At 47.0% G+C, this 23377-nt stretch overlaps 1 protein-coding gene across 7 annotated transcripts; it reads right to left on the bottom strand.

The window, feature by feature from the left end:
* Positions 1–478: 478 nt before the first annotated feature.
* On the bottom strand, positions 479–23361 carry LOC310837564 (uncharacterized protein). 7 transcript variants are annotated; one of them, XM_083724355.1, is made up of 4 exons: positions 10140–10242; positions 9689–9830; positions 2174–3299; positions 479–1921 (listed from the first exon to the last, which is right to left on the bottom strand). In XM_083724355.1, the coding sequence occupies exons 3-4, from the start codon at positions 3180–3182 to the stop codon at positions 1236–1238; spliced, it is 1695 nt and encodes a 564-aa protein (XP_083580481.1). In that variant the 5' UTR covers positions 3183–3299; positions 9689–9830; positions 10140–10242; the 3' UTR covers positions 479–1235. The 7 variants fall into 7 exon arrangements, with proteins under 7 accessions (XP_083580481.1, XP_083580479.1, XP_083580483.1 ...); XM_083724353.1 differs by lacking the exons at positions 9689–9830; positions 10140–10242 and adding an exon at positions 23218–23361 and having other exon boundaries at positions 2174–3302; XM_083724357.1 differs by lacking the exons at positions 9689–9830; positions 10140–10242 and adding an exon at positions 23218–23357 and having other exon boundaries at positions 479–1727; positions 2148–3299.
* Positions 23362–23377: the final 16 nt, after the last annotated feature.

Here is a 23377-nt window from a genome sequence, read left to right as displayed (position 1 = left end):
ACAACCACCTCTTTCAATTGATGTTAAATTTTTCTCTAAAACCTTAGTTTTTAACTTATTCAATTTAAATCCTGCCACTTGACCAAACTCTTGAATTAGTTCTAAGACCCTTTTAGTACTAGATTCAGGCTCTTGTAATGTAAGTACCAGATCATCTGCAAATGCTCTCAATTTGTACTGTTTAGCTCCGACCTGTACCCCTTTAACCAGCTGATCCCTTCTAATCATGTTCAGCAAAACCTCCAGGACTGATATAAAAAGTAATGGAGAGATTGGGCACCCCTGACGTGTCCCTTTTTCAATGGTACGTGGGTCCTGGGCCTCAATTAAAACAATGCATGTCATGCTGCCATTTCTATAATTCTAGTTTAACCAACTCATTTCCGGGTTTGAAATGGTCGTAATCCAAAATGATCATCAACGAGGCTGTTCGTAACCTGAGGTACACTGTACAAAGCCATTTATACATTACTAACTATTGTGATACGCTACCTTGATTACTTTACTACATGAAAGTACAACTTTACATTAAAACACCAGATCATCACATACATGGGATGCATTTAAATTTGATTTCCACCTATAGGAGCCTGTTCATTTGAAGGAAGAAATGAACCCTTGAGAGAGCCAGTGTGGTGTAGTGGTTAAGAGCGGTGGTTCGTAATCTGCTGAACCGGGTTCGCGTCTCCGCTCCTCCACATGCAGCTGCTGGGTGACCTTGGGCCAGTCACACTTCTCTGAAGTCTCTCAGCCTCACTCACCTCACAGAGTGTTTGTTGTGGGGGAGGAAGGGAAAGGAGAATGTTAGCCGCTTTGAGACTCCTTAGGGTAGTGATAAAGCGGGATATCAAATCCAAACTCGTCCTCCTCCTCTTCTTCTTGTTGAGGAAAAATCTTTCTACACTCCATACATCTAAATGGTTCCTTCCATATAAGTCCGTAAACATTTTGTAAGTACTCCAGTAAACAGAAGAAGTTTCTGCACTCCTGGAATTTAAATGTTTCTTCCTTTGTGAGTCCATTGATGTTTTGTAAGGTGACAGAAGCTCCTTCCACACTCCATACATTTAGATCATTTTCCTCCTGTGTGAGTCTGTTGATGTAGTCTTAGAGTTCCCTTTTGACCAAAGCTCTTTCCACACTCCATACATTTAAATGGTTTCTCCCCTGTGTGCGTTCGATGATGTAAAGTCAGATGTACACCTGAACGAAAGCTTTTTCCACATTCCAAACATTTACAAGCTCTCACCTGTGTGAGTTTGATGATGTTTATTAATTGCTGAACTCTGACTGAAGCTTTTTCCACACTCCATACATTTAAATGGTTTCTCCCCTGTGTGAATCCGTAGATGTTTTCTAAGGTCTCCATTATGTGAAAAGCTCTTTCCACACTCCATACATTTAAATGGTTTCTCTCCTGTGTGTGTTCTATGATGTAAAGACAGAAGATTACGTGAACGAAAGCACTTTCCACATTCCATACATTCATATGGTTTCTTCCCTGTGTGAGTCCATTGATGGTTTCTAAGCACTCCTCTAGTGTTGAAGCTCATTCCACACTCCATACATTTAAATAGTTTCTCCCCTGTGTGAGTCCATAGATGTTTTCTAAGGTTTCTATTATGTGTGAAGCTCTTTCCACACTCCATACATTTAAATAGTTTCTCCCCTGTGTGAGTCCATAGATGTTTTCTAAGGTTTCCATTATGTGTGAAGCTCTTTCCACAGACCATACATTTAAATGGTTTCTCCCCTGTGTGAATTCGATGATGTAAGGTCAGATGTTCATCTGAACGAAAGCTCTTTCCACACTCCATACATTTAAATGGTTTCTCCCGTGTGTGAGTCCGTTGATGGTTGCTAAGGTTTCCATTTAATGCGAAGCTCTTTCCACATTCAATACATTTAAATGGTTTCTCCCCTGTGTGAGTCCGTTGATGGTTGCTAAGGTGTCCATGTAATGCATAGCTCTTTCCACATTCGATACATTTAAATGGTTTCTCCCCTGTGTGAGTCCGTTGATGGCTTCTAAGGCTTACCTTAAATGTGAAGCTCTTTCCACACTCTACACATTTAAATTGTTTTTTTGCTGCGTGACTCCTTCGATGTACCATTAGTTGTCTACTCATACTGAATATTAACCCACACTGCATACATTTGTAGGGTTTTTTACCCATGTGAGTTTGATGATGTCTATTAAGTGATGAACTCTGACTGAAGCTTTTTCCACACTCCATACATTTAAATGGTTTCTCCCCTGTGTGACTCCGTAGATGTTTTCTAAGGTTTCCATTATGTGTGAAGCTCTTTCCGCAGTCCATACATTTAAATGGTTTCTCCCCTGAGTGAGTCCTACGATGTAAAGTCAGATGATCACTTGAACGAAAGCTCTTTCCACATTCCATACATTCATATGGTTTCTTCCCTGTGTGAGTCTGTAGATGTTGTCTAAGGTTTCTATTATGTGTGAAGTTCTTTCCACACTCCATACATTTAAATGGTTTCTCCCTTGTGTGAGTCTGTTGATGTACTCTTAGAGTTCCCTTTCGAGTGAAGCTCTTTCCACACTCCATACATTTAAATGGTTTTTCCCCTGTGTGTGTTCGATGATGTAAAGTAAGATGTGCACCTGAGCGAAAGCTTTTTCCACATTCCAAACATTTATAAGGTCTCTCACTCGTGTGAGTTTGATGATGTCTATTAAGTGTTGAACTCTGACTGAAGCTTTTTCCACACTCCATACATTTAAATGGTTTCTCCCCTGTGTGAGTCCGTAGATGTTTTCTGAAGTTTCCATTACGTGTGAAGCTCTTTACACAGTACATACATTTAAATGGTTTCTCCCCTGTGTGAGTCCGTAGATGCTTGCTTAGCGTTATGCTATGACAGAAGCTCTTTCCACACTCTATACATTTAAATGGTTTCTCCCCTGTGTGAGTCCGTTGATGGTTGCTTAGCGTTATGCTATGATAGAAACTCTTCCCACACTCTATACATTTAAATGGTTTTTCTGTTGCGTGAATCCTTTGATGTACAATAAGTTGTCTACTCATACTGAATCTCCATCCACACTGCATACATTTGTAGGGTTTCTCACTCATGTGAGTTAGATGATGTAAAGTAAGAGATGAAGTTGGTATGACGCTCTTTACACACTCCATACCTTTAAACGGTTTCCCCATTCTGTGAGTTTATTAACTGTGCACATGGACTGAAGCACATTCCACATTCACCACATTTGAATGGTCTCTTCGTATTTCCAAATGAAATTACAGATGACACACTGTCTTCTCCATAACCTGCTTGGAAATGAGAGGAGAGGAAAACCCCTGTTAGTATTTCAAGGAAGAGAACAAAGACTGTAACACACATCAAATGCAATTAGCTCCTTCTCTTATTTCAACCTATTGTACATTCCTCCCTGTCTTCTTTATGTCCCAAATTTTAAGCAAATGAGGTGAAACAATGCCAAATAATAGGAAGAAGAAGAAGAAGAAGAAGAAGAGGAGGAGGAGGAGGAGGAGGAGAAGGAGGAGGAGTTTGGATTTGATATCCCGCCTTTCACTCCCTTCAAGGAGTCTCAAAGTGGCTAACATTCTCCTTTCCCTTCTTCCCCCACAACAAACACTCTGTGAGGTGAGTGGGGCTGAGAGACTTCAAAGAAGTGTGACTGGCCCAAGGTCACCCAGCAGCTGCATGTGGAGGAGCGGAGACGCGAACCCAGTTCCCCAGATAACGAGACTACCGCTCTTAACCACTACACCACACTGGCTCACCACGCATCATCAACCTTCCATAATACTAAATTATCATTAATAAAGTAGTTTGATCTAAGAATACAGTTGTGGGATTGCCTTTTTAAATAAGGACCTGCCTGACAGGAAAGGGAGCTGTTTTCCTTCCACGAAAGTGCCCTCCATTTCTCAGAATCAGAGTTGCTAATGACATTTTTCATTCCCCGTGTAATATTATTCCACCCCTGGGGCACATCTTAGCCCTTTGAACCTCTGGATATTTCTTAATCACCCACACAGTCCCTTGGGCCCCAGGAGGTGCATAGCAGCCATACTGGGAGACCCAGGGTTCAGGTTTTTCTAGGGACTGTAGCATGGAACTAGTGAGAAGGCTTGCCGCTTGGAATAAACTGAAGGTGTGCTCAGGTAGGCTAATGTCCTTGGAAATGGACCTCCATCTGTCAGCCTTGCAGTGCAGAGGGAGAGCTGGAGATGCAGGAAAAGGCTGTTGGAGCCTGGCTGCTGGAATCCCAGATGGAAACACTCACCCCAATTTTTATTTATTAGATTTAGAAACCACCCTTCTAAGTCTGAGGGGGAGGCCAGGAGTCCTGTCTCATGCTGTGTGTAGGAGCAAGAGACATGGATGGCGAGGGAGCTGCTGCAGTGACCAGCCACACCTGTGCCATGTTTGTCCTCCGGCCTGAGAATGTGCAGAATCACACCTGCAGCAGATGCAGGAAGAGAAGGAACATCAAGCTGAGCTCCGCCTATCTGCCCTACGAGCTCCTGAGCAAGATAAGGGATTTCTCGAAAGAGAGCAGAGTGGATGGTCCTGGGACAGCAACACAGGTGGGGTCGGCCCCAGCCAGGAGGAAGATCGCTGGTTGCAGGAAACGAAAACCTGGAGGAATGTGGTACAGAGAAATGGGGCTGTTAGGAACCGGGATGTGTCACTCGAGCTGCAAAATCAATTCTGGGTCAGAGGAGCAAGATGCAGACCTCAGAATGCGCCAAGGTGGCTGTGGAAGGGGCAATTCCTACCACTCCCCAGAGGAGGAAGAAGGATGTGTTGGTGGTACGTGACTTCCTACTAAGGGGGACAGAGGCAGCAGTGTGTGGAGGTAACAGGATCAGTGTTAGATACAGTGGTGCCTCGCAAGACGAAATTAATTCGTTCCGCAAGTTTTTTCTTCTTGCAAGTTTTTCGTCTTGCGAAGCACAGTTTCCCATAGGAATGCATTGAAAATCAATTAATGCGTTCCTAGGGAGACCGCCTTCAGACCAGGTCCGGGGACAGTCTGTCCCCGGACCTCTTCTGAAGGCTGGTGGGGGGAGAAGGACTTTTCTCCCCACCGCCAGCCTTCAGAACAGCCTTCTGAAGGCTGGCGGTGGGAAGAAAATAATATCGTCCTGCCCCAGCCAGAGGACCTCTGTCTTCGAAGGATTTAACTTCAACCGGCTCCCACGTAACCATCCAGCCACAGCTTCCAGACATCTCGCCAGTGTGTCTGGGGCCGAGTCAGGATGGCCATCCATCAACAGATAGAGTTGGGTGTCATCAGCATACTGATGGCAACCCAGCCCAAAACTCCGGACAAGCTGGGCGAGGGGGCGCATAAAGATGTTAAAAAGCATCGGGGAGAGAATCGCACCCTGAGGCACTCCACACACCAAGGAGTGGCGCGATGACAATTCCCCCCCCCCGAGCGCCACCCTCTGTCCCCGACCAGAGAGAAACGAGCGCAGCCATTGAAGGACTGTGCCCTGGATCCCCACGTCGGCAAGGCGGTGGTCCAGGAGTTCGTGATCGACCATGTCGAAGGCTGTTGACAGATCTAGAAGAATCAGCAGCCCCGACCCGCCTCGATCCAGCTGCCTGCGGAGATCATCTGTTAGGGCGACCAGAGCCATCTCGGTCCCATGACCAGCGCGGAAGCCGGACTGGAATGGATCCAGAGCAGATGTTTCATCCAGAAACCTACCAAGCTATTCAGCAACCGCTCTCTCAATCACCTTACCCAGGAATGGAAGATTTGAGACCGGGCGGTAATTGGATAGATCTAAGGGATCTAATGATGTTTTCTTTAAGAGCGGACGCACCACGGCCTCCTTCAGTTCCCCTGGGAATATCCCGGTGCCAAGGGACAAATTGATGATATCCCCCAGGGGGGCCCGCACCTCGTCTGGACACGCTCTAATCAGCCATGACGGGCACGGGTCAAGAGAACAGGTGGTGGGCTTTCCAGCTTGGAGGAGTCTGTCCACATCGGCTGGAGATATCCGGTCAAAATGGTCCAATACTGGACCCGAGGACAGTCGAGGGGCCTCCAGTTCCTTTATTGTATCCAAATTGGCAGGGAGGTCATGGCGGAGCAACAGGACCTTCTCTGCAAAAAAGCTCGCAAATGCCTCACAGCTGTGTGTCAGATTGTTATTTAAATTTGGCTGTCCTTCAAGGGGCATTAAAGACCGAATTATACTAAATAATTGCGCCGGGCGAGAGCTAGCGGATGCAATGGAGGCCGAGAAGTAAGACTTCTTAGCGGCCTTCACAGCCATCTCATAGGTTTTCATAAAAACCCTATAAGATGTTCTTGAGGCTCCGTCACGGGCACCCCGCCATACTCGCTCTAGCCGTCTGAGGTCCCGCTTCATTTTCCGAAGCTCCTCGGTAAACCAGGGAGCCCGGTTTCTGCGGGGTCGCAGAGGGCGCTTAGGTGCGATCTCATCGATGGCTGCCAGGAGCTGGGTATTCCAGCCCTCAACAAGCTCAGTCAATGAGTCGCCAGGGGGGAGAAAGGTCCCGCAAGGCTTGACGGAATCTATCAGGGTCCATCAGCCTCTGCGGGCGAGCCCAAATTGGCTCGCCACCTAAGCAGGGTGGGGGTGGAAAGTGAATCCTGGCTTTCAGAGCGTAGTGATCAGACCATGGCACCTTCATCGAAGGAGACATGATCACATCTATACCGATGCCAAAGATCAAATCCAGCGTGTGGCCTGCTTGATGTGTGGGGCCCGAAACAAACTGGGAGAGCCCTAGTGTCGCCATGGAAGACACCAGGTCCAGAGCCTGTGAGGAGGGAGCGGCATCAGCATGGAAGTTGAAGTCTCCCAATACCAATAGGTTAGGGAACTCCAAGGCCCAGCCGGCCAACGCCTCCAGCAGGCCTGACAGGGTGGCTGCTGGTGCGCTAGGTGGCCGGTACACCAGCCAGACAGCCAAGCTCTCCTCGGAGCCCCACACTAGGCCAACACATTCAATGCCGGGATCAATGGCGATGGTAGAGCCCTGAAAGAACAATCTTCCCGGATTAATAATGCCACCCCTCCCCCCCGGCCCACAGTCCGTGACTGGTGGAGGACGGAGAAACCCAGGGGCGCCATCTCTCGTAAGGTAACAGTTACCCCTTCATGCACCCAGGTCTCCGTCACACAAGCCAGGTCGACCCCCTGCGAGGTAAAGAAGTCTCGCAGGGTGGCGGTTTTGTTGCCTATAGACCTGGCATTGCACAGCACCAGTGACGGAGGTGAGTAATCCTTGCTCACCCTACCCTCGTCTCTCGGGATGGGGCGCAGATTGGAAGGGGTACGAGCATATCTGTATCTCGATCCCCTTCGCCTATAACATCTGCCCCCACAGCCATACCTCCCTCGCCCCTCCACAGTAGCAATCCCAAGCCTCATAATAACCTCCATTTACAAAATAGAAAAACAAAACAACCAAAAAACAATTATGCCCAAACAAAAACCAATCCCCACCCTTCTCCCGCTGCCAGCCTTCAGAAGAGTTCCTGCAGGGCTGCCTAGGCTGCGGGGCAGACATCTGCAGCTTGGGGAGCCCTGCAGGACTTCCCCGCAGGGCTCTCCAAGCTGCGGATAGCAGCCTGCTGCCCCGCACAAGGGGCGCTCTTAAGCAGAGCGCCCCTCGCGCGGGGCAAACATTCGCAGCTTGGGGAGCCCTGCAGGACTTCCCCGCAGGGCTCTCCAAGCTGCGGATAGGGGCAGCAGGCTGCTATCCACAGCTTGAAGAGCCCTGCGGGGAACTCTTCGGAAGGCTGGCGGGGGAGAAGGGCTTTTCTTCCCACCGCCAGCCTTCAGAACAGCCTTCCTCCCACCGCAAGTCTTCAAGACAGGTCCGGGAACAGAGGAGAAGCGCTGTGCGCTTTCTCCTCTGTTCCCAGACCTGTCCTGAAGGCTTGCGGTGGGAGGAGGGCTCTCCTCCCCACCGCCAACATTCAGAATGCTGTTCTGAATGTTGGTGGTGGGGAGGAAAAACCCTCCTCCCACCGCAAGCCCCGGGAACAGAGGAGAAGCGCTGCGGACCTCCCACCGCAAGCCTTCAGGACAGGTCCGGGAACAGAGGAGAAGGGGCGCTGCGCTTCCCCGCTGTCCCCGGAGATTTCCCTATGGGCTTTCGTCTTGCGAAGCAAGCCTATAGGGAAATTCGTCTTGCGAAGCCGCTAAAAAATCGGAAAACCCTTTCGTCTTGCGGGTTTTTCGTTTAGCGAGGCATTCGTCTTGCGGGGCACCACTGTATATATAAGCTAGGTGCCAAATGTCTTGTTAAATCAAGGTTACAGCCGCCCAAAATTGAATGTCTAGGAGTCATGAGAAGACCCTGATGTTCAAAAAGATTGGGGGCATAAGGGGAAGGGGACGACAGAGGACGAGATGGTTGGACAGTGTTCTCGAAGCTACCAGCATGAATTTGACCAAACTGCAGGAGGCAGTGGAAGACAGGAGTGCCTGGCATGCTCTGGTCCATGGGGTCACGAAGAGGCAGACACAACTAAATGACTAAACAACAACAACAGTTGCCATTTTGGGGTAGGATGGCTCTAAAGTCTTATTTTTCAAATGATGGACAGATTGTGATTGATTCTCAGTTAAACACCTGGCTAGTTCAAAGGACAACCTTGTGCTAGGTTTAAGAACCTCTGAGAACTTAATGAAGAAATGTCCTGTGATCCAGGGACAGTAGACATAGATATTGGCCTATTCTGACTTCTTTTTCTTAATGGTGACACAGACCATTCATAATGAAAGAAGATTCTTCACAACACATGTGAGAGGGCAGTGGAGACAAGAGACGACAATTCACTATCACATTGTTCACTGCTGCTGCTCATCGGATCAGTGATTTTGTTTAAATGAGCTACACATACTGTAGGGTCTCAGTGCATACTGAAAGGACATACTCCTCAATTTCTCAGGCTCAGTGTTTTTCTATTATTATTTTTTTGGTTTCGGGAAAGGAGATGAGCTCAGACTCATCGTACCAGAGTCTCTCGTTTGTCAAATAAGTAAAGCATAAGTGTTATTGATGCTATTATGTTACTGTAAAAATATTCAAAAAAGTTCATCTTGTGAAGAAGCAAAGACAACACCAACCTGGGAGTCTCTGTAGATTTTGCTTAGTTATTTTAAGGTGGGGGGGCCTCTGAATTCTGCACCAGCTGAAGTTACTGAACCCTCTTCAGAGGCAGCCCTACATATAACACATTGCAGCAATCTAATCTTGAGGTTACCGGAGCAATTCTTACTTATTAAATTTGTTTATCACACTTCATCTAAAGATCGCGGAGCAATTATAATGGCGTATAATTCCCCATCAGTTCCCTGGGCAATAATGGGTAGGGAATTTGCCTCCTCATCCCATAGTCAGGACACAGGACTATCCTTGTCGGAATGCTCTGCCCAAGCCTCTCTCACTGTCCTCCTTTGGGGTGGGGGGCCATGGACTCCTCACCCCCCACCCCAAGGGAGAGCCCCACCTGTGCTCCAACAGGGAAGATCTGCAACACGGGAAAAGGTGGATATTAAAGGTTGAGAGGCCTGATTGTGGGAAGAAGGGAAAGAGAGAGGAGGTGGAAGCAGGGATGTTTCCACGGGAAGAGATTAAAAAGGTGAGTATAAAGGAGAAGCCAGCCTTCTAATCGGGGTCATTGTACCTGGCTCCCTTTCCGACTCAGAACCTGAGAGACACTCCCTTCTGGAACATCCCCAGGCCATCTTCTGGAATATAAACCAGGCATCTTTGGGGACATCATCCAGACCTTCATTTAGTGTGGGAACCTTGGATTCACATAGTTGCTGGAGTACAGATGTCAATCATAATCCCTGAAAAATCGTCTTGGTATCCACGTCCACCTTGAACTCCCAAGTCACACTGAGCCCCAAGAAACCACCTCTGCTGAAGTTTCTCTGAAAATACTAATTATCTGCATTTTGATCCCGCAGGGGAATTTAACCCCCTGCCTCCCAGGTCCTTGTCAGACACTCTTTCTTCTCAGGCTGGTCTCATTCAGGGGCTTCACACGAGACTCCAATTGCTTTGACTAGAAGCCTCCTCAAGCAATCTTAGAATGATTGTTATTCTTCTTCTGTTTATCTATACCCCACCTTTTTATCCTGACACAGACTCCTTCAAGTGCCCCTCTGCTCTCCTCTCCCAGTGGACCAATGGTCTGGCTTGGAAGAATGCAGATCAAGGGGTCTGGAGCTCCCAGCAGCTTCCCTGGGACAAAATGGGGGGGGGGAGGGGGTTCAGCTTGCAGGAATCCTTCTCTAGGTCAATGGAGAAGCCAAGGCAGCCCCTGCAGAAACCCCCCTGCCAGCCCCCCAGGTGGAGGCACCCCAGAAAAAGGCCCCATGCCTCTTTCTTTCTCCACCCCCCTGCCATTTATCAACATGGCGTCTCACCCCCAGGGAGGCTTCCATTCAACCCTCAGCCCCCCAACATCCTCTGCTCCCCCCCTCTTCCCCAAAGTCTCCCCTGCACCCTCTGGCCTTCCTTGGCACAGCTCGCCCTGCTGGGGGTGGGGCTTTTGGGGGCACCCCCTTGGTGGGAAAACGTGTCTGGTGGAGGGGGGGCCTCAAAGGAGACGGCGCAAGGGAAACACTGCAGGTGGGGGGGTCCACGCTTTGCAGCTGCATTGCATGGATGCGAGCCACTCCATATAGGTCCCAGGAGAAGAGATTAATGGGGGGGGGCTCACTGCACCTTCTCTCCGACCCCATCGCCCCTCCCCGCCCCCGTCCCAAGGCAGGAGCTTTTGGGGGAGCAAGAAAGCGTCTCTTTATCCTTTTCTCCCCCCTTCCCCCACCGGCATCATTACCTCTCTCTCCTCTGACCCTTCGTAGCTGTTCCGATTTCCTTTCTTGCAATGCAAAGCGGAGTAGGGGGGTCCGTGGTCGACTGGCGCCCCTCTTTACCTTTCTGAAAACTTCTCCAGGGGCTCCTTCTGTCCCCCCCCCGCTTCCTGCAAACTTCCGACCCACAGAGTGACCCCTTCCTGGGAGAAGCCCCTTCCACTTTTCGCATGGGAGCCGGACGTGACGGCGCTGCCTTAGGCTTCCTCCCCTTTGGGCTCCCTTGCGAAGTTGCCCAACTCCACGCCCACCCCATGGACGGGGGAGGGGGTTTCTGCAGGAGGAGGAGGAGGAGGAGGGCCGGACCAAGACCCTTTGGTCCCTGAAAGAGAACCCAAACAGACTCCAAACTCTGCAGACAGCATTTTCCAGCTGCTGCCTGGACCACCGAGCAGGGAGGGGAGAGATGCTCTTGGGCTGAAATTCTCCTCGCAGGATCCCCGAAACGGCCATCTGGTTTCCCACTGGGACTCCGGGAGAGCAGGATTCGGGGCGAGATGGGACCCTTGGTCGGATCCAACTATAGGGCCTTCTTATGTTCTGTGTGTGCGCGTTCACACGTGTGTGTGTTTGTGTGTATGCACCTTCAGGGAGATTCCCTGGCTGTTCTCTGCAACGAAGATGAAAGAGGTGTGCACCCACCTCCCTTCATTTGGGGGGGGGGTGGAGAATCTTTCCTCACCTGTCCAGCAGATTCCTGGTCTGCTCTCTCTCCCTCCGCCCCCACATCCCACCGACATGGTAAAGGTAAAGGGACCCCTGACCATTAGCTCCAGTCGTGGCTGACTCTGGGGTTGCGGTGCTCATCTCGCTTTACTGGCCGAGGGAACCGGCATACAGCTTCCGGGTCCTGTGGCCAGCAGGACTAAGCCGCTTCAGGTGAACCAGAGCAGCGCACAGAAACACCGCTTACCTTCCCGCTGGAGCGGTACCTATTTATCTACTTGCACTTTGACGTGCTTTCGAACTGCTAGGTTGGCAGGAGCAGGGACCTAGCAACGGGAGCTCACCACGTCAAGGGGATTCGAACCGCCGACCTTCTGATCGGCAATCCTAGGCTCTGTGGTTTATCCCACAGCACCACCCGCATCCCTTTGCCACCGACGTTGTTAAACCAGCTCCATCTCTCTTTCAAATCAGAAGCGGTGAAGGTCCTGTGTGAGTGTCTGGAGGAGGTTGGAGGATGGATGGCAGCTAATGGATGGAGGTTGAATCCTGACAAGACAGAAGGACTGTTTTTGAGGGACAGGGGGCAGGCAGGTGTGGAGGGCTCACTGGTCCTGAATGGGGTAATTGTACCCCTGAAGGACCAGGTGCGCAGCCTGGGAGTCACTTTGGACTCGCAAGTGTCCATGGAGGCGCAGGTCAATTCTGTATCCAGGGCAGCTGTTTACCAGCTCCGTTTGGTATGCAGGCTGAGACCCTGCCCACCCACAGAGCGTCTTGCCAGAGTGGTGCATACTCTGTTTATCTCCCGATTGGATGACTGCAATGCGCTCTACGTGGGGCTGCCTTAGAAGGTGGCTTGGAAACTACAACTAATTCAGAATGTGGCAGCTGGACTGGTAACTGGGAGCGGCCGCCAGGACCATATAACACTGGTCCTGAAAGACCTGCATTGGCTCCTGGTACGTTTCTGAGCGCAATTCAGAGTGTTGGTGCACACCCTAATTGGCCTTGGCCCTGTATACCGGATGGAGCAAATCCACCCCCATTGTTCAGCCCCGACACTGAGATCCAGCTCCGAGGGTCTTCTGCTGGTTCCCTCACTCAAAGAAGAAAGTTACAGGGAAGCAGGCAGAGGGCCTTCTTGGTGGTGGTGCCCGCCCTGTGAAACGCTCTCCCATGAGATGTATTGAGATGCCATGCAGATAAAGAACCACAGTACATAACTTTTAGAAGACTCCAGAGTGTCTGGGGCAACCCAATCAATGATGATGATGATGATGATGATGATTGCTTGTCATAAAAGCAGTAGCCCTGGGGTAGCCGCATGACGCTTATAAGTGAAAATGGACCAACCAGGGAATTCACTGGTACCTGCAGCATCTTTTCTTTCCAAATATATACCATTCTTCCAGTGGAGTTGTGTTTGGGCCACAGATGGAGAGGTAAGGGTTAAGTTTCCCTTCACACTTCAACCCCTCTCTGTGCCCTATTGGTTGGAAGGAAGTTTCTTGTTTCCTGTAATAGTAGGTATGTCTTACTTCATGGATTTGTAGGAATATCTCCTAAGGTTTCTCCCCTCCGGGTGCTACGTTGGGGAGAATCAGGCGTGAGCTTCCACTGATGTATTTACACCCTCTCGTGTCACCTGCCACTTGCCCACACTGCCCTGTTCCAACCGTCCCACCTCATGCTAGATGCACACCTAAGAGCTGAGACTTTCTTCCTTATTCCACTAAAAGGTAAAGGTAATGGGACCCCTGACCGTTAGGTCCAGTTGTGGACGACTCTGGGGTTGCAGCACTCTTCTCGCTTTATTGGCCGAGGGAGCCGGCGTACAGCTTCCGGGTCGTGGCCAGCATGACTAAGCCGCTTCTGGTGAACCAGAGCAGCGCACGGAAACGCCGTTTTACCTTCCCGCTGGAGTGGTACCTATTTATCTACTTGCAATTCGTTCTTTCGAAATGCTAGGTTGGCTGGAGCTGGGACCGAGCAACGGGAACTCACCCTATTGCAGGGATTGGAACCACCGACCTTCTGATCTAAACATCCCCTTTATTCCTGCTGCCACCAGGTATGTTTTACCTGAACAATTTGCCCTTCAAAGAATCAGGAGTCATTGCAGCACCATTAATGTATAAACTATTTGTTGCTTTTTTATTATTATTATTATTATTATTATTATTATTATTATTAAGTTTTATTTATACCCCGCCCTCCCCGGGCAGAGCCGAGTTCAGGGCGGCTAACACCAGTAAAATTACAGTAAAAACATAATAGGGAAAAAAAAACATACCAATTTAAAATAGAGGTTAAAATTGCAATTTAAAATGCAGCCTCATTTTAAAAATAGCCCACACATCAAAACCATAAGGGGAGGGAAACACAATGGTCAGACTGAGTCCAAACCAAAGGCCAGGTGGAACAGCTCTGTCTTGCAGGTCCTGCGGATAGATGTCAAATCCTGCAGGGCCCTAGTCTCTTGTGACAAAGCATTGCACCAAGTAGGGGCCAGTACTGAAAAGGCTCTGCCCTAGTTGAGACCAATTTAACCACCTTGCGCCATGGGACCTCCAAAATGTTGTCATTTAAGGTCCTCCACCAAGTGTACAAGGAGAGGCGGTCCTGTAGGTACGTGGGTCCTGGGCCGCAATTAAAACAATGCATGTCATGCTGCCATTCCTATAATATATTTTTTTAAAGATTTTTATCAAAGTTTCCAACATTTTATAAAAACCAAACTAAACAATACAATAATAAAAACAAACAAAAAATAAAAACATGTATAATTTCAGTCCCTTATTTTCTTATAACTTACTTCCCCCTTTCTGTATTCCAATTTCTAATTTATTAATTCAGCAAATCCTTTCCCTTATTTTTCAATTAATTTTAAGTTTCTCTTTTCTTTTACTTATCCATTACAGCTGGAAACCACTTAATTTCTAAACCAACGTCATTCTAACATTCATTAATTTTACAATATTTCTTAAGATAGTCCTTGAATTTCTTCCAATCTTCTTCCGCTGTCTCTCTCCCCTGGTCTCGGATTCTGCCAGTCATCTCTGCCAGTCCCATATAGTCTATCACCTTCATCTGCCATTCTTCCAAGGTGGGTAGATCTTGTGTCTTCCAATACTTTGCGATGAGTATTCTTGCTGCTGTTGTAGCATACATAAAAAAAGTTCTATCCTTTGGCAGCAATTGGCCGACAATGCCCAAGAGAAAGGCCTCTGGTTTCTTCAGAAAGGTATATTTAAATACCTTTTTCAGTTCATTATATATCATTTCCCAGAACGCCTTGATCTTTGGGCACGTCCACCAAAGGTGAAAGAAAGTACCCTCAGTCTCTTTACATTTCCAACATTTGTTGTCAGGCAAGTGATAAATTTTTGCAAGCTTGACTGGGGTCATGTACCACTATAAATCATTTTCATAATATTCTCTCTTAAGGCATTACATGCCATAAATTTCATCCTGGTGGTCCAGAACTTTTCCCAGTCAGCAAACATAATGTTATGACCAATATCTTGTGCCCACTTAATCATGGCTGATTTCACCGTTTCATCCTGTGTATTCCATTTCAACAGCAAGTTATACATTTTTGACAAATTTTTAGTATTGGATTCTAACAGTTCTGTTTCCAATTTTGATTTTTCCACCTGGAAGCCAATTTTCCTGTCCATCTTATAAACCTCCATTATTTGATAATAATGAAGCCAGTCTTGCACCTTATCTTTTAGTTTCTCAAAACTCTGCAATTTCAGTTTGTCCCCTTCTTGTTCCAAAATTTCCCAATATTTTGGCCATTTGGACTCCATATTGAGCCTTTTCACAGCCTTTGCCTCCATTGGCGACAACCACCTTGGGGTTTTATTTTCCAACAAGTCTTTGTATCTGATCCAGACATTATATAGTGCTTTCCTGACAATATGATTTTTAAAGGCTTTATGAGCTTTAACCTTGTCATACCACAAATATGCATGCCACCCAAAAGTATTGTTAAAACCTTCTAAGTCCAAAATGTCTGTGTTCTCAAGAAGCAGCCAGTCTTTCAACCAGCAGAATGCTGCTGATTCATAATAAAGTTTGAAGTCTGGCAGGGCAAATCCACCCCTTTCCTTTGCGTCAGTTAATATCTTAAATTTTATTCTGGGCTTCTTGCCCTGCCAGACAAATCTGGAAATATCTTTCTGCCACTTCTTGAAACAGTCCATCTTGTCCACAATTTGCAATGTTTGAAACAAAAACAACATTCTAGGCAATACATTCATCTTTATAACTGCAATTCGACCCAACAAGGAAAGCTTCAAATTTGACCAAATTTCTAAATCTTTTTTCACTTCCGTCCAACATTTTTCATAATTATCTTTAAATAAGTTCCCATTTTTAGCTGTCATGTTAATCCCCAGATATTTCACTTTCTTAACCACAGTCAAACCTGTCTTGTTCTGAAACCTCTCTCTTTCAATTGATGTTAATTTTTTCTCTAAAACCTTAGTTTTTAACTTATTCAATTTAAATCCTGCCACTTGACCAAACTCTTGAATTAGTTCTAAGACCCTTTTAGTACTAGATTCAGGCTCTTGTAATGTAAGTACCAGATCATCTGCAAATGCTCTCAATTTGTACTGTTTAGCTCCGACCTGTACCCCTTTAACCAGCTGATCCCTTCTAATCATGTTCAGCAAAACCTCCAGGACTGATATAAAAAGTAATGGAGAGATTGGGCACCCCTGACGTGTCCCTTTTTCAATGGTACGTGGGTCCTGGGCCTCAATTAAAACAATGCATGTCATGCTGCCATTTCTATAATTCTAGTTTAACCAACTCATTTCCAAGTTTGAAGTGGTCGTAATCCAAAATGATCATCAACGAGGCTGTTCGTAACCTGAGGTACACTGTACAAAGCCATTTATACATTACTAACTATTGTGATACGCTACCTTGATTACTTTACTACATGAAAGTACAACTTTACATTAAAACACCAGATCATCACATACATGGGATGCATTTAAATTTGATTTCCACCTATAGGAGCCTGTTCATTTGAAGGAAGAAATGAACCCTTGAGAGAGCCAGTGTGGTGTAGTGGTTAAGAGCGGTGGTTCGTAATCTGCTGAACCGGGTTCGCGTCTCCGCTCCTCCACCTGCAGCTGCTGGGTGACCTTGGGCCAGTCACACTTCTCTGAAGTCTCTCAGCCCCACTCACCTCACAGAGTGTTTGTTGTGGGGGAGGAAGGGAAAGGAGAATGTTAGCCGCTTTGAGACTCCTTAGGGTAGTGATAAAGCGGGATATCAAATCCAAACTCCTCCTCCTCCTCTTCTTCTTGTTGAGGAAAAATCTTTCTACACTCCATACATCTAAATGGTTCCTTCCATATAATTTTGTAAGTACTCCAGTAAACAGAAGCAGTTTCTGCACTCCTGGAATTTAAATGTTTCTTCCTTTGTGAGTCTATTGATGTTTTATAAGGTGACAGAAGCTCTTTCCACACTCCATACATTTAAATGGTTTTCCACCTGTGTGAGTTTGTTAATGTACTCTTAGTCTCCTTTAGACTGAAGTTCTTTCCACACTTCATACATTTGCTGTATATTGTTTCTCCCCTGTGTGAGTCCTTTGATGGTTTCTTAGCATTCCGCTGTGACAGCAGCTCTTTCCACACTCCATACATTTAGATCATTTTCCTCCTGTGTGAGTCTGTTAATGTAGTCTTAGAGTTCCCTTTTGACCAAAGCTCTTTCCACACTCCATACATTTAAATGGTTTCTCCCCTGTGTGCGTTCGATGATGTAAAGTCAGATACCTGAAAGAAAGCTTTTTCCACATTCCAAACATTTACAAGCTCTCACCTGTGTGAGTTTGATGATGTTTATTAATTGCTGAACTCTGACTGAAGCTTTTTCCACACTCCATACATTTAAATGGTTTCTCCCCTGTGTGAATCCGTAGATGTTTTCTAAGGTCTCCATTATGTGAAAAGCTCTTTCCACACTCCATACATTTAAATGGTTTCTCTCCTGTGTGTGTTCTATGATGTAAAGACAGAAGATTATGTGAACGAAAGCACTTTCCACATTCCATACATTCATATGGTTTCTTCCCTGTGTGAGTCCATTGATGGTTTCTAAGCACTCCTCTAGTGTTGAAGCTCATTCCACACTCCATACATTTAAATAGTTTCTCCCCTGTGTGAGTCCATAGATGTTTTCTAAGGTTTCTATTATGTGTGAAGCTCTTTCCACACTCCATACATTTAAATAGTTTCTCCCCTGTGTGAGTCCATAGATGTTTTCTAAGGTTTCCATTATGTGTGAAGCTCTTTCCACAGACCATACATTTAAATGGTTTCTCCCCTGTGTGAATTCGATGATGTAAAGTCAGATGTTCATCTGAACGAAAGCTCTTTCCACACTCCATACATTTAAATTGTTTCTCCCGTGTGTGAGTCCGTTGATGGTTGCTAAGGTTTCCATTTAATGCGAAGCTCTTTCCACATTCGATACATTTAAATGGTTTCTCCCCTGTGTGAGTCCGTTGATGTTTGCTAAGGTTTACATGTAATGCATAGCTCTTTCCACATTCGATACATTTAAATGGTTTCTCCCCTGTGTGAGTCCGTTGATGGTTGCTAAGGTTTCCATTCAATGCGAAGCTCTTTCCACATTCGATACATTTAAATGGTTTCTCCCCTGTGTGAGTCCGTTGATGGTTGCTAAGGTGTCCATGTAATGCATAGCTCTTTCCACATTCGATACATTTAAATGGTTTCTCCCCTGTGTGAGTCCGTTGATGGCTTCTAAGGCTTACCTTATATGTGAAGCTCTTTCCACACTCTACACATTTAAATTGTTTTTTTGCTGCGTGACTCATTCGATGTACCATAAGTTGTCTACTCATACTGAATATTAACCCACACTGCATACATTTGTAGGGTTTTTTTCCCATGTGAGTTTGATGATGTCTATTAAGTGATGAACTCTGACTGAAGCTTTTTCCACACTCCATACATTTAAATGGTTTCTCCCCTGTGTGAGTCCGTAGATGTTTTCTAAGGTTTCCATTATGTGTGAAGCTCTTTCCGCAGTCCATACATTTAAATGGTTTCTCCCCTGTGTGCGTTCGATGATGTAAAGTCAGATGGTCACTTGAACGAAAGGTCTTTCCACATTCCATACATTCATATTGTTTCTTCCCTGTGTGAGTCCATTGATGGTTTCTAAGCACTCCTCTAGTATTGAAGCTCATTCCACACTCCATACATTTAAATAGTTTGACCCCTGTGTGAGTCCATTGATGGTTTGTAAGGTTTCTATTATGTGAACCTCCTTCCACAGTCCATACATTTAAATGGTTTCTCCCCTGTGTGAGTCCGTAGGTGTTTTCTAAAGTTTCCATTATGTGTGAAGCTCTTTCCACAGTCCATACATTTAAATGGTTTCTCCCCTGTGTGAGTCCATAGATGGTTTCTAAGCACTCCACTAGTGTTGAAGCTCTTTTCACACTCCATACATTTAAATATTTGACTCCTGTGTGAATCCGCTGATGTTTGCTTAGCGTTATGCGATGACAGAAGCTCTTCCCACACTCATTTAAATGGTTTTTCTGTTGCGTGAATCCTTTGATGTACAATAAGTTGTCTACTCATACTGAATTTCCATCCACACTGCATACATTTGTTGGGTTTCTCACTCATGTGAGTTAGATGATGTGAAGTAAGAGATGAAGTGTGTCTGACGCTCTTTCCACACTCCATACCTTTAAACGGTTTCCCCACTCTGTGAGTTTATTAACTGTGCACATGGACTGAAGCACATTCCACATTCACCACATTTGAATGGTCTCTTCATATTTCCAAATGAAAATACAGATGACACACTGTCTTCTCCATAAGCTGCTTGGAAATGAGAGGAGAGGAAAACCCCTGTTAGTATTTCAAGGAAGAGAACAAAGACTGTAACACACATCAAATGCAACTAGCTCCTTCTCTTATTTCAACCTATTGTACATTCCTCCCTGTCTTCATGTTCCAAATTTTAAGCAAATGAGGTGAAACAATGCCAAATAATAGGAATGCATCATCAACATTCCATATTACTAAATTATCATTAATAAAGTAGTTTGATCTAAGAATACAGTTGTGGGATTGCCTTTTTAAATAAGGACCTGCCTGACAGGAAAGGGAGCTGTTCTCCTTCCACGAACGTGTCCTCCATTTCTCAGAATCAGAGTTGCTAATGACATTTTTCATTCCCCATCTAATATAATTCCACCCCTGGGGCACATCTTAGCCCTTTGGACCTCTGGATATTTCTTAATCACCCACACAGTCCCTTGGCCCCCAGGAGGTGCATAGCAGCCATACTGGGAGACCCAGGGTTCAGGTTTTTCTAGGGACTGTAGCCTGGAACTAGTGAGAAGGCTTGGCGCTTGGAATAAGCTGAAGGTGTGCTCAGGAAGGCTAATGTCCTTGGAAATGGACCTCCATCTGTCAGCCTTGCAGTGCAGAGGGAGAGCTGGAGATGCAGGAAAAGGCTGTTGGAGCCTGGCTGCTGGAATCCCAGATGGAAACACTCACCCCAATTTTTATTTATTAGATTTAGAAACCATCCTTCTACGTCTGAGTGTGAGGAGGAGGCCAGGAGTCCTGTCTCATGCTGTGTGTAGGAGCAAGAGACATGGATGGCGAGGGAGCTGCTGCAGTGACCAGCCACACCTGTGCCATGTTTGTCCTCCGGCCTGAGAATGTGCAGAATCACACCTGCAGCAGATGCAGAAAGAGAAGGAACATCAAGCTGAGGTCCGCCTATCTGCCCTACGAGCTCCTGAGCAAGATGAGGGATTTCTCGAAAGAGAGCAGAGTGGATGGTCCTGGGACAGCAACACAGGTGGGGTCGGCCCCAGCCAGGAGGAAGATCGCTGGTTGCAGGAAACGAAAACCTGGAGGAATGTGGTACAGAGAAATGGGGCTGTTAGGAACCGGGATGTGTCACTCGAGCTGCAAAATCAATTCTGGATCAGAGGAGCAAGATGCCGACCTCAGAATGCGCCAAGGTGGCTGTGGAAGGGGCAATTCCTACCACTCCCCAGAGGAGGAAGAAGGATGTGTTGGTGGTACGTGACTTCCTACTAAGGGGGACAGAGGCAGCAGTGTGTGGAGGTAACAGGATCAGTGTTAGAAACTCATATATAGAAGCTAGGTGCCAAATGTCTTGTTAAATGAAGGTTACAGCCGCCCAAAATTGAATGTCTAGGAGTCATGAGTAGAGAAGACTCCCTGGAAAAGACCCTGATGTTGGGAAAGATGGAGGGCACAAGGAGAAGGGGACGACAGAGGACGAGATGGTTGGATAGTGTTCTCAAAGCTACCAGCATGAGTTTGACCAAACTGCGGGAGGCAGTGGAAGACAGGAGTGCCTGGCATGCTCTGGTCCAGGGGGTCACGAAGAGTCGGACACAACTAAACTACAACAGCAGTTGCCATTTTGGGGTAGGATGGCTCTAAAGTCTTATTTTTGAAATGATGGACAGATTGTGATTGATTCTCAGTTAAACATATGGCTAGTTCAAAGGACAACCTTGTGCTAGATTTAAGAACTTCTGAGAACTTAAAGAAGAAATGTCCTTTGATCCAGGGACAGTAGACATAGATATTGGCCTATTCTGACTTCTTTTTCTTAATGGTGACACAGACCATTCATAATGAAAGAAGATTCTTCACAACAAGTGTGAGAGGGCAGTGGAGACAAGAGACGACAATTCACTATCACATTGTTCACTGCTGCTGCTCATCGGATCAGTGATTTTGTTTAAATGAGCTACGCATACTGTAGGGTCTCAGTGCATACTGAAAGGACATATCCCTCAATCTTTCCTGCTCAGTGTTTTTCTTCCTTTTGGGCAAGGAGATGAGCTCAGACTCATCATACCAGAGTCTCTCGTTCGTCAAATAAGTAAAGCATAAGTGTTATTGATGCTATTATGTTACTGTAAAAATCATCAAAAAAGTTGCAGATGACACCAAACTGGGAGGGGTGGCTAACACCCCAGAGGACAGGATCACACTTCAAAACGACCTTGGCAGATTAGAGAACTGGGCCAAAACAAACAAGATGAATTTTAACAGGGAGAAATGTAAAGTATTGCACTTGGGCAAAAAAAAATGAGAGGCACAAATACAAGATGGGTGACACCTGGCTTGAGAGCAGTACATGTGAAAAGGATCTAGGAGTCTTGGTTGACCACAAACTTGACGTGAGCCAACAGTGTGATACGGCAGCTAAAAAAGCCAATGCAATTCTGGGCTGCATCAATAGGAGTATAGCATCTAGATCAAGGGAAGTAATAGTGCCACTGTATTCTGCTCTGGTCAGACCTCACCTGGAGTACTGTGTCCAGTTCTGGGCACCACAGTTCAAGAAGGACACTGACAAACTGGAACGTGTCCAGAGGAGGGCAACCAAAATGGTCAAAGGCCTGGAAACGATGCCTTATGAGGAACGGCTAAGGGAGCTGGGCATGTTTAGCCTGGAGAAGAGGAGGTTAAGGGGTGATATGATAGCCATGTTCAAATATATAAAAGGATGTCACATAGAGGAGGGAGAAAGGTTGTTTTCTGCTGCTCCAGAGAAGCGGACACGGAGCAATGGATCCAAACTACAAGAAAGAAGATTCCACCTAAACATTAGGAAGAACTTCCTGACAGTAAGAGCTGCTCGACAGTGGAATTTGCTGCCAAGGAGTGTGGTGGAGTCTCCTTCTTTGGAGGTCTTTAAGCAGAGGCTTGACAACCATATGTCAGGAGTGCTCTGATGGTGTTTCCTGCTTGGCAGGGGGTTGGACTCGATGGCCCTTGTGGTCTCTTCCAACTCTATGATTCATCTTGTGAAGAAGCGAAGACAACACAAACCTGGGAGCCTCTGTAGATTTTGCGTAGTTATGTTAAGGTGGGGGCAGAGAGAATTTAGCGTGCTGCAAGGGAAGTGGGGGAACCGGAATCCTCTCCTGAAGACCCCCCCCTCGCTCGACTTGAAGGAGACCCTACTCCTCTCTCCTGCGCTTAGAAACCCCATTTGCCCCCTTTCACCCCTAGCCCTGCGCGCCGAATCTTTTCCTAGCGCCCCAATCTCTCCATCCGGAGGGGCCTCGCAAGAGCAGCAGGGAGGCGGGGAAAGAGGTGAGACAGGACGGGTCTCCACCCAGAATTCTTTCGGTTCCCTCAACCCTTCCGTGGACTCCCTCACTCCGTCTCTACGACCAAAAGGGACCTACCCGGGCCACCCCGGACAGGCCGCAAGTCCCGAGGGATTTCTGCAAGGGCGAAACCCGAATGAAGCCCTGTATATCAGCCCGCCCTGCTTGGGGGTGGGGGCGCTGCGGTCACCCGCCTCCTCCCCTCTTGATGGGCATTGCATTTCAATTCCCGCAAGGGCGCCCAAACGGGTGGGGAGCAGTTGAGCGTCTCTTGGCCGTCCCGGACCAGTAACACGGTGCAATGCAAACCCTGAAGCTGTTGAGTCCCCACTTTGCAACCGGAATGCAAGGATCCGGGCCCCCTCGATGGGTTCTAGGAAAGGAGCGTTTTTGGAGAGAGCGTCTCTCATCATCCCCCCCCCCGCACCCGCCAATTACCTCTTCCCTAACACGCCGCATCTTTACCTCTTTGTTCTCTCCTGGCCATCCGCCTCCCCTGCTCCCTGCTCCGATTTCCTTTAATATAATGGGGAGGTGGGAGTTCTCTACCGACGCCCCTCCTCCCCTTTCCAAAATCTTCCGCTTCTCCAGCGGCTGCTTTTGCCCCCTTGCCTGGGAACATCCG

The sequence above is a fragment of the Podarcis gaigeae genome, assembly GCF_964106915.1.
Source record: "Podarcis gaigeae genome assembly, chromosome: 2".
NCBI classification, from domain to species: Eukaryota; Metazoa; Chordata; class Lepidosauria; order Squamata; family Lacertidae; genus Podarcis; species Podarcis gaigeae.
The sequence above is the reverse complement of the archived record's forward strand: the minus strand, read 5'-3'. Positions and strand labels throughout refer to the sequence as shown.

What these genes read in the sequence shown, in the direction of transcription:
- LOC310837564 (XM_083724353.1), bottom strand. Translation starts at nt 3,182, where the DNA reads ATGGGGAAACCGTTTAAAGGTATGGAGTGTGTAAAGAGCGTCATACCA. An exon ending in ACATCATCAAACTCACATGG is followed by an intron (nt 1,922 to 2,173) that starts GTAAAAAACCCT and finishes GGACTCACACAG; the next exon opens with GGGAGAAACCATTTAAATGT.